Source organism: Alligator sinensis, unplaced genomic scaffold (assembly GCF_000455745.1).
Source record: "Alligator sinensis unplaced genomic scaffold, ASM45574v1 scaffold284_1, whole genome shotgun sequence".
Lineage (NCBI taxonomy): Eukaryota > Metazoa > Chordata > Crocodylia > Alligatoridae > Alligator > Alligator sinensis.
This window is the reverse complement of record NW_005842105.1, coordinates 961,324-974,202: the sequence shown is the minus strand read 5'-3', so window position 1 is coordinate 974,202 and position 12,879 is coordinate 961,324. Positions and strand designations below refer to the sequence as shown.

At 43.2% G+C, this 12,879-nt stretch overlaps 1 protein-coding gene across 2 annotated transcripts in view; it reads right to left on the bottom strand.

The window, feature by feature from the left end:
- The window catches only part of AHCTF1 (AT-hook containing transcription factor 1), a 67,768-nt gene extending 55,298 nt beyond the window's left edge, over nt 1–12,470 (bottom strand). Inside the window, exons 1-3 of one of the 2 annotated variants that reach the window (XM_025205145.1) lie at nt 12,452–12,470; nt 5,686–5,812; nt 2,146–2,399 (exon numbers count right to left, since the gene is read on the bottom strand). In XM_025205145.1, the coding sequence (XP_025060930.1) occupies nt 2,146–2,399; nt 5,686–5,806 (375 nt within the window). In that variant the 5' untranslated portion in view covers nt 5,807–5,812; nt 12,452–12,470. Of the gene's footprint in view, nt 1–2,145; nt 2,400–5,685; nt 5,813–9,079; nt 9,099–12,451 lie in introns of those variants that run through there. The other variant, XM_006024504.3, reaches the window with a different exon arrangement.
- Between the last annotated feature and the right edge of the window lie 409 nt (nt 12,471–12,879).

The following is a 12,879-nucleotide window of genomic DNA, read 5'->3' as shown; positions in this document are numbered from 1 at the left end:
GGAGAGGAGTCATTGTGGGGGGGAAAAAAAAGGCAAAATGGATAACACTGCTAGCAATTCTCGACACCTCAATGCTAGCAATTCTTGACACCTCAATTAGTTAAATGTGATCCTTGCCTATATTAAGAAAAGCTGTATAACAATAATTACCTTGCTTTAGAGTAAGGGTTTGCATAAACATTACACATGGTTACACCACTGAACATTTTCTGAATACAGACAAGGCTAAGTTAAAACATGACCAACAAAACTACCAGTACAAAGAATGGTCACATATATGCCAAGAGAGCTCCCCGCACTCTCTTCTACACTCTGAAAAAAGGTGGAATGCTTTATATAAAATTGAGGTTGTGTATTAAGCATTCATGTGTAGCAGGGGAAAATTTCCACCACTAGAAAGGACTCCAGGAGAAGAAGTAGTAGAAACATTCAGCTTGCAACTGTCCCCTCTCCTCTGCTCTTTGCACCTTCTTTCCTGAGACCACAGTGATCCCGGTCTGGGGAAAACATGCGGAGCAAGCTTGTGGCACTGTTTGGCCCGCTCAACTGCCAGGACCAGGAGCTGAGCAGCCAAAACAAAGCCCGTAACTACTTCTCATGCTGGGGACTCTAGTGCGAGAAGTGGGCAGTGGGCTTGTGGTCTACAGGAGGAATGAGAGCTATGCCTTCTCCAGGTTGGGGTAACCTGCTTCTGGGAAGGAATGCGAGGCTTCCCTCATGGCTCAAACCCTCCTGGTCCCTGGGAGGAGTTAGGTTATTTTTCTCGCAAAACTGCCACTTTTGATTCAGGAGAATCAGTGTGAACATTTGTACACTTGTAGTTCCTACTAGGAGAAGGTGACTCTCCTGGCAGATGCATAATGCTCGAATTAACTGACACATTCTTAAACTTTAACAGAATGCAGAATAGATCATAACTCTGGTAAATCACCAATAAGTGGTCTGTGGGCCACAAACACAAATCTGATACCCTCTAATTAACTCCACCCACTTTCTATTGCCCATCCTACAGGGTAGGCAATCTTGGAACTGACACTGATAGTGAGTTATCAGGAGGAAAGATTTTGAAGAAGAGACAGATGTCTATTTCCATCTCAGTGCCTTATCACACATTGAAAGATGCCAGAGACTATTACAATACAGGACCTCTGGTTCCAAAATCGTAAGTGATTGGTACAGATTCTATATATGATAGCTTTCTACAGAAAATGTTGACTGAAGACCAAAAGCCCAGAAAACTATTTGAGACAGTCAGGTAGCTTGGAACAAAGACTTAACATAAGATCCCAAATGCAAATCATTTTACTTAAAAGGATGTAATTTCTGGTGTTCATCCTGTAAGCAGAAAACTTGGACTTAGATTTCCAAGACATCTTCATATCTTTAGATATGAAGATAACTAACTTGCTCATACATCATGCCACATCCCTATTCAACATAGGGGTTTAAACCTATAGTCTCCTTCTAGCCAGGTTGATGTTTTAAGGAATGTAGACTTGATTTGCAGAAGCTCTGGAGGCTAGGATCCAGAATGACCTTAAAATACTGGAGAAATGGTCCACAGTCAGTCAAATGAAATTTAACAAGGACATGTGAAGAGTCTTGCACTTAGGACAAAACAATTGCATGCACAAACAGACTAGGAATGACCGGCTATATTACAGTACTACACAGAAGGACCTGGGGGGGGTACAGTGGACCATCAGCTAAATATGGGCCAGCAATGTGCTCTTGCTGCAAAATAAGCCAACAGCATATTGGGTTGCATGAACATGAGCGTCACTTGCAAAATCAAGGGAAGTGATGTTTTTAGGTCTACTTAGCATTGCTGAGGCCTCACCTGGAGTACTTTTGGGTACTCCACGCTTCTAGAACGTGGACAGATTGGAAAGGGTCCAGCACATGAACAAAAACGGATTAGGGGCCTGAAAGGCTAGCCACCCGACTTGTGGCACACGTACCACAGGATGGCTACCCTTGTTCTACTGTACAAGCAAAAAACTTATTTTACTCAGTGTCAATGAAGAGCTCTTTTGAACCTTCCAATACAAGCTTTGTATGTTCAACTACACATTGAACATAAGGATAATATTCAAATTCCATAGTACAATAAAAGCTCTCTCAAAGCAATTTAAAGATACATACCCTTCCTGGAAGAACAACTGCTTTAACCACTCTTGATATTCCCAGGTCATACAGGCAAAGAACACTACCTTCTGCTTCTTCCAGTCCAACTAACAGTCCAATTCTTTTTTGCCAGGAAAACTCCTTTACCACAAGAACAGTAGGAGGGTGCTCATTTACTCCACTGAAACGATATGCAGATAGTCGCTCTCCTGTAACAGAGTTTACTACTTCCAGTTGAGGACCACATGTCAGATAAGCCAGTCCATTCCTCCCTAAGAGGAAAAGAAAAGCATGTGTAAGAATAAAGATAAACTGGAAAGATTAATTTGAAATTGTAAACTATCAGAACATGAAGTGAAGACATGTCCTCCCCAAAACAGCTACATAGAAATGTACATACTTGCAGTGATTAATGTTCGAGTTGGAGATTCTTTTTGAATGTACTTGCTTGTGTACACATACTAAAAATTAACTTATACTTCAATACAAAAACCAAGAAAGCAACAAGGTCCACATTAGACTACATAAATGAAGTAAAACGCATTAAAATAGTTGCATTTTAGGAAAACTGCCCTGAGCTTGGAAGAAATATTGGTAACCTGAAGGGGGTGGGTCTATTTAAATAGTTAATGATTTTAAATCACCTTGATTTAAAGCAGCATGCAAAAAAATCACTATCTAAACAAGGATTTTAATCCTGTTTTATATTTGTACTTTTTTTTTTCCAGTTGTTTTCCTAAAGAAAGGTTTTATTAACACTGGTTGAAATTAAACAGGTTTGCAGACTGGCTGGACAGCAGCTCTGCTGAAAAGGACCTGGGGGTTACAGCAGACAATACGCTGAATAGTAGCAAGTAGCGTGCCCTTGCTGCCAAGAAGGCTAACGACATACTGGGCTGCATTGGTACGAGTGCTGCCAGTAGATCAAGCGAAGTGATTATTCCCCTGTGTTCATAGTTTCATAGTTGGTATTCAGCACTGGTGAGGCCACATCTGGAGTACTGTGTTCAGTTTTGGGCCCCCAAGTACAGAAAGCACATGGACAAATAGCAAAAAGTCCAGCAGAGGGCAACAAAAATGGTGAGGGGGCTGGAGGACATGACTTCTGAGGAAAGACTGAGGGAACCAGACTTATTTACTCTAGAGAAGACTGAGAGGGGTTGAATAGAAGTCTTTAACTACCTGAAAGGGGGGTTTGAAAGAGGATGGAGCTAGACTCTTCTCAGCGGTGGCAGATGACAGAACAAGGAACAAGGGGCTCAAGTTCCAGGAAGGGAAGTTTAGGTTAGATATTAAGAAGAATTTGCTCACTAGGAGGGTAATAAAACACTGGAACAGGTTACCCAGAGAGGTGGTATAAGAAGTTCATCCTTGGAGGTTTTCAAAACCCAGCTAGACAAAGGTTTGGCTGGGATGATCTAGTCGTGAATGGTCCTGCTTTGAGCAGGGGTTGAACTAGATGACCTCCTGAGGTCCCTTCCAACCCTAACTTTCTAAGAATAAGAAAGTTCAATATTATAGAATCATAAACAAATTTAGCCTTACATTAAATTTAATATTTTTGTCAACCAGAAGGATGTTATATCCACTTGTATGAACAATTATATACCTTACCATGTGTCACAGATCCACAGGCAGAAATGCTGTACAGGATTCTTGCTCTAAAGGCTGAAGATAGGCTAGGGGGGAGGCTGTGTAGAATGTAGGCAGTGACAATTATGGCGGGGAGGGGCTCCTGGTGAGGAGAGGGGAAGGGAGATCCCCAGTTGAGGGAGCTAGCTGTGACGGAGGGGAGGCTGACCCCGACCCCAGATTTTCACAGGCATGTTACAAAGGGCTAGGTAGTCAGAATGTAGGGTAAAGACTTGGTCAATTTCATTTTACCTTGCTCTGTTGTCATAGAATCATGGAAAGTTAGGGTTGGAAGGGACCTCAGAGTATTTGATCACTTTTTCTTCTTTTATACCATTTGTTGTTCTGTATAATAAACCCTTTGGTTTTTCCTGTTACCTCTTACCTCGGGAGAGTAAATCAATAACCTGGGCACACCCATTCAAATTAGGAGACCAATAAGCTTAAATAAAGCCAGGGTGCATCTCTCAGAGCACCCCAATACGAGATGGTTTTGGCTCCCCTTAACAATTAATGAAGATTTAGCATATTTTTTATTTAACTACATAAAACTCAAATGTGCTAAATACATAAAAAGTCAGAAAAACATGTTTTGTGTTTATAATTGATAGATTACACAAACAAAGCAACAATTGATTATTTCTTGTCACAATGGGCCAGATTTTCAAAGGTCTTAATGTGTGTCTGAAGATGCAGATAGGTGTCTAGTCAGATTCTGAAAGAAAGGTTTAGGTAATTCAGCTTGCCTAAAAACTTCCAAGAAATGCCAATCTGCATCTTTAGGTACCTATTAATAACTCTACTCATCATGCAGGGATCCCGGTTTTCCGTTTCCCACAGAAAAACAGAAAACCACGGATTTCCCCTTTTTATCAGAGAAAACATGGATTTCTCCCTTTAGCAGAGAAACCGGCGGACTCCCTGCTTTTGCAAACATATCTGCAGACTGGTTGAGCTCCAGCCTGCAAAAGCTGTTTGCAAACAGGGCAGGAAACCCCCAGCAGAGGGAGAGGGTGCGGCCTGAGGCTCTCACTCAGCCATGGCTCCGCTAGGCTCAGCTCAGCTCAGCCTCACACTTGTCCTGGAGCCTGAGGTAAGTGGGGCTTGCAGGGGTCTGGGGGCCCCTCTGGTAGGGCCGGGGGAGGAGCCAGAAGCCAGCCCCAGCCCCGCCTGAGCAGTGTGGGAGCCAGCTCATGGTGCTTCTCCTGCAGTTGCCTGCTGTTGGGAGCAGGGAGCTGCAGACTTGGGGTCCTGGCAGCAGGGGGGCCCCTCTGGCTGGGTTGTGGGTAGGGGGCAAGAGGCATGAGTAGGGAAGGGGAACTGTTGTGGGGGCAGTGAGAGGCACCAGTAGGGCTGGAGGGGGCAGGCTTTTGGGGTAGTGAAAGGCACCAACAGGGCTGGGGGGGCATTCAGGGGGCTTTTAATTTTAATAACGGATTTTGGGGGTTTTGTAAAAGAATTTGCAGCTTTTCATCAGAGAATTTGTGACATTTTATCAGAGAAAACCAGGATCCCAGGTTGCTTCACCTTCAATTTTTACTCAGACTGAGGCAGCAGCTTTTCTTTCCTTTTTAAAAAAAAAAAAAAAATGCTGCATAATAATGCATTAAAATGTAAACACCAGTATCTACTCCACTATACAGACTGAAAATATAAAAATACTTAATGCAGTTACATGGCATAAGGCTTAAACTAAGTTAAACTTTTAGTATCACACAGCCATTGATTCTGTATATAATTAAAAAAAACAAATCCCAACTTCTTATCAAGACTTATTCATCCTGAACCTGATGTACCTCCATGGTGCTAAGCATGTTCTCAAAATATAGCTTAATAGTACTGTGTGTATTAAATAATCACTACTAACTATGAATTATCTAATTTCAACGTATATGGGCTAAATTTTAAAGGAAGCTAAAGTTTTACCTCCAGTAAACTTTCCCCGAAGTACAGACTCCAAAGTTATCTCATCTTCCCCGAGCGCTTGGATAGTCACTTCTGGAAACTGCAGCAGACTGCTTGTTACCTGAGCTGTTAGGTCTCGCATACTTCACTGTAAAGAAATATATTGACCAGTTGAGCCTTAGTCAGCAACTAACAAGCGGAGATTTATGAGTTATCAATGAGTACTACACTCCACATTACCTGTAAGGCCTGCTGTCATATCCAACATTCTAATATTATAAAAGCCTTTGTCTGTCACAATTCATGCACACTCTGATTGGCTGCCAAGACAGCCAATCAGAGTGCTCCAAGAGTGTTCGGACTGCAGGTGGTGGCAGCGGATCACTGCCATGACAGCAGGGACACGGGGGATGAGAGGGCCAAGGCCAGTGCTGCTGGCCTCATCCCCTGCACCCCCTCCCTGCTCCCAGGAGGCAGCAACGATGGAGCAGACAGAGCGGAGCATGAGGCAACTGGCCTTTCCCTGCGCCACCAGCTCCCTGGATGTAGCAGCGGCATGGAGTGCTGGGTGGCGATGCTCCATCCATGCTCCACCAACATTCATGGGGAGGGGAGATGGGGAGGGGAAAGCCCCACAACAGCAGTGGGAAGGGTAGAAGTGCACCAGGCCCAGCTGACTGGTCCACAGTGTTCCCTTGTGTGTCATCAACTACAAACACGGGCATGCCTTAACAAGGGTAGCGTGGTAAATCACTAAAGCTTAAAAGAACCTCTTTCAAGAACCTTATGATGGATGTTTTCATTTCAACTTTAAGAATTGCCTCCTCTCTCCCCCCCACTTTATTTTACAATTTTGGCAAATATTATTTCTCTTACAGTATAACAAAAGAATGCTTCCAAAAAATCTTGACTTTACAGACTTCTAGAGAAACATCAAGTCCCCCCAAATTTACTTTGCTTTTGGCATAAATTCAGAGAAGCCTTCAGAAAGAAGATCGTCTTATCATATCTATACGGGGCATTCCTTGAAAAGAGAAAATTTTGCTGACAAAAACTTGAACACTGGAGGTGTTCAAGAAGAGGCTGGACAGCCACAGTCAGGGATGATCTAGGCATAGTTATTCCTATATTCTACTATGGACAATTCCCATACTTCTGGGCTTTGCTAGTTGCTCCCTTTCCCCCACCTTTCTGCTACACATGCCAGCATATTTTTAAACCTCCCCAGTGGCATTGGGTGTTGGCTACAGCCAAGGCTGGGGACTCTGACTAAGGTTTGCCAACACTCCTGCTGGGAGCAAAGCTAGAGGCTCTTGCCCCTCTACTCAGGGTCAGACTGATCACCGTATTTGGGGTCAGGAATGAATCTAATACCATGGTCAGAATGGTACCGACTGCAGCAGTGTTTGCCTTTCTCTGTAGCAGGTGTGGCCCTCTACCTAGGATCTCTTGAGCATATACTGGCAACATTTCATAGAAGCAGAATATTGGCTGCTGTGCTTCCCGCTTTACTGTGGCAGCTTAGAGTGTGAGGTCTGTTTTGTGGCAGCGTTGACAATAGTCTTATGTAAAGTTTAGATTATGGATTGTATAGAATCATTTGGATAGGGATGATCCTGCCTTAAGCAGGGGGCTGGACTAGATGACCTCTACGGGTCCCTTCCAGCCCTACTTCTCTATAATTTTACAAAAAAGATGGGTATAGAGACCTGGCATGCTCTAGGTCACCAACAGACCCTGCCTGAGAAGAGTTGAGCTGCTGTGCCTATTGGCAGTACCAAAAAGCAGTAGGTGTCAAACAGAAAGCATAACACATGCAGGGTCTGGTATCAGGAACAAGACATATTTTGAGAAGAATACTGCTGGCAGCAAGGATGGTATTCAAAGGACACTGCTGTGGTAAGCCATGCTGAAAACTTTGCATCTACTGTTTCCCATGCTTGCATGTATACCAAATCATTTCAAACTGCTGGAGTTCCTAATGAGATAACAAATCTCTTGGAACAAGTTGGATTTGTTTTTAGATTTCATTTCTTAAAATATTTTAAAATAAAATTGAATTGAATAGTTTTACCAGACTCCACAAAGAAAAAAAACACAAACCTTTTTGAAGTTTTGATATACTAACAGCTTTACTGTAACTATACCATAAATAAGTCTCAAGTCATAAATACAGTGTATTGTAAGTCCAAAAGAAGACTAAGCTAAGAAACAGGCATTTGATTTAACGATTTGCTGCCTAAAATAAATTGTGGACCAGAAATATTAACCTGACAGGTTAGCAGACACTATTACTAAGAAGATTTTGGCTCTTTTTCTTTTTTTAAGATTTTTCTTTAAGATACTTGGAAGATGAAAAACAAACGGATGTAAATAAATTGGTTTTGCAATTATTTTAAAATTACTATAAAGCCCTGATTTGAATTATATTAATGATTCACAAGCTTGGGTCTGTAGACAGATAATATATAACATGGTGCCAACAAGCTTCTCCTTTCCAGCTGTTTCTGTAGGTACCTAGGCTTTTCATTGCCAAGGAGAGCCTAAAGGTCTATAAAAGCAGCCAATTACAGGCGACTGCTGCATTAGAAAGAAAAAGAAAATAGAAGCTGTCCACAGGATAGAAGATACTAACAGAAGAATGCTCAGAGGAGAAGATACAAGGCAGCCAAGCAGCACATTCAGGAGGAAGGATGAAATCAAGCAACAAGGACATTATGTTCTAGGTAGTCCGAGAAATAGAAGCAATAGATTGATACTGTGTGAGAAACAGAGAAGGAGACAATTTTGCTGTGAAACCAAAAAGATAACGGAAGAACTATAAATGGTACAAGCAATTCCTTCCACCCCCCAAAAAGGTCACAAATTCCAGTTCTGAAATTAAAGACACTTTTAAAAAAGGTCTTTATTTCTCAACTTATATTTGACAGCAGTTTGTGCAGCTTTACCATTTTTGATGATTAGTTGCACTTCCTATGTTACAAACTGCTTTCAGCCCACCTTGCTAGAAGCTGTTCACCAACAGCAGAAAAGCTGAAACTGAAGGGTGCATAGTGAAAAGCTGAAACAAGGAGCAGTAGACCAGCTTAGATGTAAATTTGAAGTTGCTCTTCAGAGCCTAAGATATCAGGGAGGAACAAAAAACCCTTTAAAAATTTTGGTTTTGGACAAGTAATTTGAAATGCACTATTTACTCACAAACTGTATTTTAAAAAGAGTAGCCACATTTAAAGATTCCTTTTGGCAATGTCCCTTAAAATTCACTGGTACGAGCAATTTTGAAAAAAGTGTATTAAAAAGCAAAATGTAATGAAGAGGACAAAATATAGGCAGGTACCTGATCATATTAAGTAACTGATTATCTTGCATTGTAAGCAAAAAAGTGGATGACACACCAAAAAGGAAGTAAGCCTACCTTTCCTACACCAAGAAAGGTCTAGTCCATCATTTCTAATAATCCACTTGTCAATTACAAAGATTCTGTGAATGCTTGACTCTTTCCTTTAAAAGGGATAGATCAGAAATAAACAGAAGGAGAGAATACTGAAATTTTCCATACTGGAAGAGTCATCTGAGGCCTCATGAGCCAATGGAAAGCATGTGATGAATCCCACTCAGGTAAATGTACTATGGGCTCACCTTCATTTGCCATGCTTATTCGCAAATGCCAAAAACAAGTTCATGAAGAAGTTCCTCAACTTTACACAGCGAGACTGGCCATGAAAATAAAAAGGTGCGTATTGCAAAGTACAAAACGTAAAGAAAAATTCTCAAGTTCATTTGCAGAAGAAAGCTTCTTCCCATTTAACAGACATTCCCCTAGCTCTAACACTAGCTCAGCTGAACCAGAGAAAACCAACAAATAGACAAATCTTCAATAGCTGGTCCTACTTTCACCACATATTTTACCTGATTCTCAGTAAACCATTGGTAGGTACAAATGGCAAAGCATCATCTGGCAACGGTTTCCTCAAGCAAACCAGGAGGCTTTTTTAAGGTTTTCCAGTACATATATAGCCTAATAGGAGTACAAATGACTGCAATAATTCACATAGAATCCACTGACCTGATTATTGGGATGTTTGCTTACCTCACTATATTGAATTATTGATTGAGTTAAATTCAATAAGGCTGCTGGGAAACAAGGAAGGAAGGTAAAACAAGGGATCAAGATAAGATGCTCTCAACAAACACTAGGTTTATTACAGGTCAGGGAGACAGTCATTGGTTACAAAGAGCTCAATCACATACAGCCAACTTTGAAAAGGGAATTCCTGATGCACACTTCATTACAAGAATTGCAGAGAGAAAATACGCCATTCCAGATGTATTATTTTTCACTTTTACTTCCTTTTTGCAACTAAACACTCAATGTTGCAGCAATTACTGCAGCATTTGAGGAAGGCTAGAGTCACCACTGTCCTTTAATTAGCTAGGCAAAAACATGCTTAACTGATGTGATAATAGCTGCAATGGTCCAGGGAATATGTCAGAAGTGAGGCCTGTGTAGTAGGCCAATCACATAATTGGGAGGGATGTTAGACAAGCTTTGAGGCCCCCACCTCATCCAGGGAGCACAGGCACCAACAACTCATACTTCAGGAGCAGTTCTCATACTGGTCAAAAATATGCATCAAGCTGTTTCTCACATACAGGTTAAAAATGGGAAAAGACCAAAGGAAAGGCAATGAGAGAAGGCAGTGATTTCACTTTGGCAAATACCATGAAAGTCAGTGTTATAGATATAGAGAATTCTGCCATGTTTTACTTCTACAGGAAGAGTAAACATTTGAGATTTATTGCAAGTGGCAGTTCATAGGATCACAGAAGTAGGACTGGACAGGACATCACACACAGGTCTCCAACTAAATCAACCCAGACAAGTATCGGTCTAACCTGCCCTTGAAAATGTCCAAGGATGGAGATCTCATAGTTTCTCTAAGCAGCCCATCCCAATGCTTGACCATTCTCCAGTCAGCAAGTTCCTTCTAATCTCCAATCTAAATTTTCACTGCTGCAGCTTGAGGTCACTGCTCCTAGTCTGGTCCCCTACAGCCGCAGAGAAAACCCCATCTCCATCTTCTCTGTAATCACCCTTCAGGTATTTGAAGACTGTTATCAAATCCCCCTTCAGTCTTCTCTTCTCCAGACCTTTCCAAACTGTCTGCATCCTTCTTGAAGTGCGAGATCCAAAACTGGACACAGTACTCCCAGATGAGGCCTCCTCAGTGCTTTGGTTGGTTTGTTCATTCTCACCTGCATTCAGAAAACACAAATCCCGCTACAAGATCCCTGAAGTTTTGGGCAAGAATGTTGGTATTTAATGTAGAAGGTAACTCCCCTATTAGAAAAGCCACCTCTAACAGAGATCTTGCTACTTAAGTGTTGCTACCACCTATAGCTTACTGAGATGCAGACGTAGTAAACACTTCTTGTAAGTTTCACTCTGATGATGAAGACGCTTTGAACAGCAGCACTAAGAAAAAGTAGATCATCTTATGCATCTGACTGCTTGAGGATCACCAAGCAATCAGCCAACTAAGATCCTGTATCAGATGCAGTTAACAGTTCTACCTCACACCCAAGCAAAAAAAAAAAGATAGCAGCCTTGCAAACACTAGGGCTTTGCAGCAGGGCTAGGCCTACAGCAGAGGAGCCTTAGTTACAAGTAAATACGCAGGTGCACAAAGAGGTGTGATACCTGACTGACAGCTGTAGTGGTAGGAACCCCCTGGTACAGATGTAATTATACTGTCAAAAGAGCTCTCTTATTAGTCTAAGCTTAAAGTATTCTTCTGAGGATGGGAAAGTGTTACTACTCAGATACAAACAGTGTTTTCTTGTATATTCAAGTCCACACTAGGAGCATTTTGTCAGTGTAACACTGGTATTTCCACACTACCCAAGACGTCAGGCAAACTCTGTTTACAGGAACCATTAAATATACATCACCAGAGAGCACTATTATAAGCTTGATGGCAAAACACACTTAAGGCCTGCTTTTACAAGCCCTTCTCCCTTTTATAGAAGTTGGTATCATGGCTCTTCCTCCCCTTCCCCCCCATGCCCCCAATGTAACACCTGCATAGTTACCACTATGATTTTGGCTAAACCACAACTCTTGGAGAAGAGAAGACTAATAGCAGCAGCCTTCAACTACCTGAAGGGGGGTTCATAAGAGGATGGAGCTGGACTGCTCTCAGTGGGGGCAGAAGACAGAACAAGGAGCAATGGTCTCCAGTGCAGCAAGGGATGTTTAGGTTAGATATAAGGAAAAACTCTGTCATGAGGGGGGAGCAAAGCACTGGAACAGGTTACCCAGAGAGGTACCCATCCTTGGAAGTTTTTAAGACTCAGCTGGATGCAGCCTTGGCTGGGATGATATATCTGGGGACAGTGGTGCTTGGAGCACAGGATAGGACTCAGCAGTTCTGAACTTGTTTGGTACCAGGACCCATCCGGAAATCTTCAAGAGGAGACTAGACAGTCACCTTGCTGGGGTCATCTGACCCCCCCCAGTTATCTTTCCTGCTTGGTGCAGGGGGCTGGACCTGATGATCTTCAGAGGTCCCTTCCAGCCTTGCAGTCTATGAATCGGTCCTAGCCTGGTCCCCCTCACTCCCAACCTGCTGCTCCCTGCCCCCAAGTGTGTGGGGCAGGAAGTATGTGGGGGCAAGGAGGCGCTCTCCAAGCAGCCCCTTGCAAGCTGTAACTCTGCCAGCTTCCAAGGAAAAGCCACCGCTTCCCCGTTTTATGGGGGAACCCATTTTTAAAGTTTGTTCATGACCTTTTCATATATTCTTGCGACCCACGGGGTGAGACACGCAGGACCCCCAATATCTGTGCCGCTACGACCCTGGCGCGGACTCCGCCGGAGGCAACCGCCCGGAGCGCGGGGCCAGGAAGCTGTAACTCTGCCAGCTTCCAAGGAAAAGCCACCGCTTCCCCGTTTTATGGGGGAACCCATTTTTAAAGTTTGTTCATGACCTTTTCATATATTCTTGCGACCCACGGGGTGAGACACGCAGGACCCCCAATATCTGTGCCGCTACGACCCTGGCGCGGACTCCGCCGGAGGCAACCGCCCGGAGCGCGGGGCCAGGCCGGCTCCAGGGCCGCCCCGGGCCCGCCCCGGGACCCGGCGCGCTCCGCTCGCTCCGCGTTGGACTGCGGACACAGCCAGCAGCGCCGCGCCCAGACCTGTCCCCCGCCCCG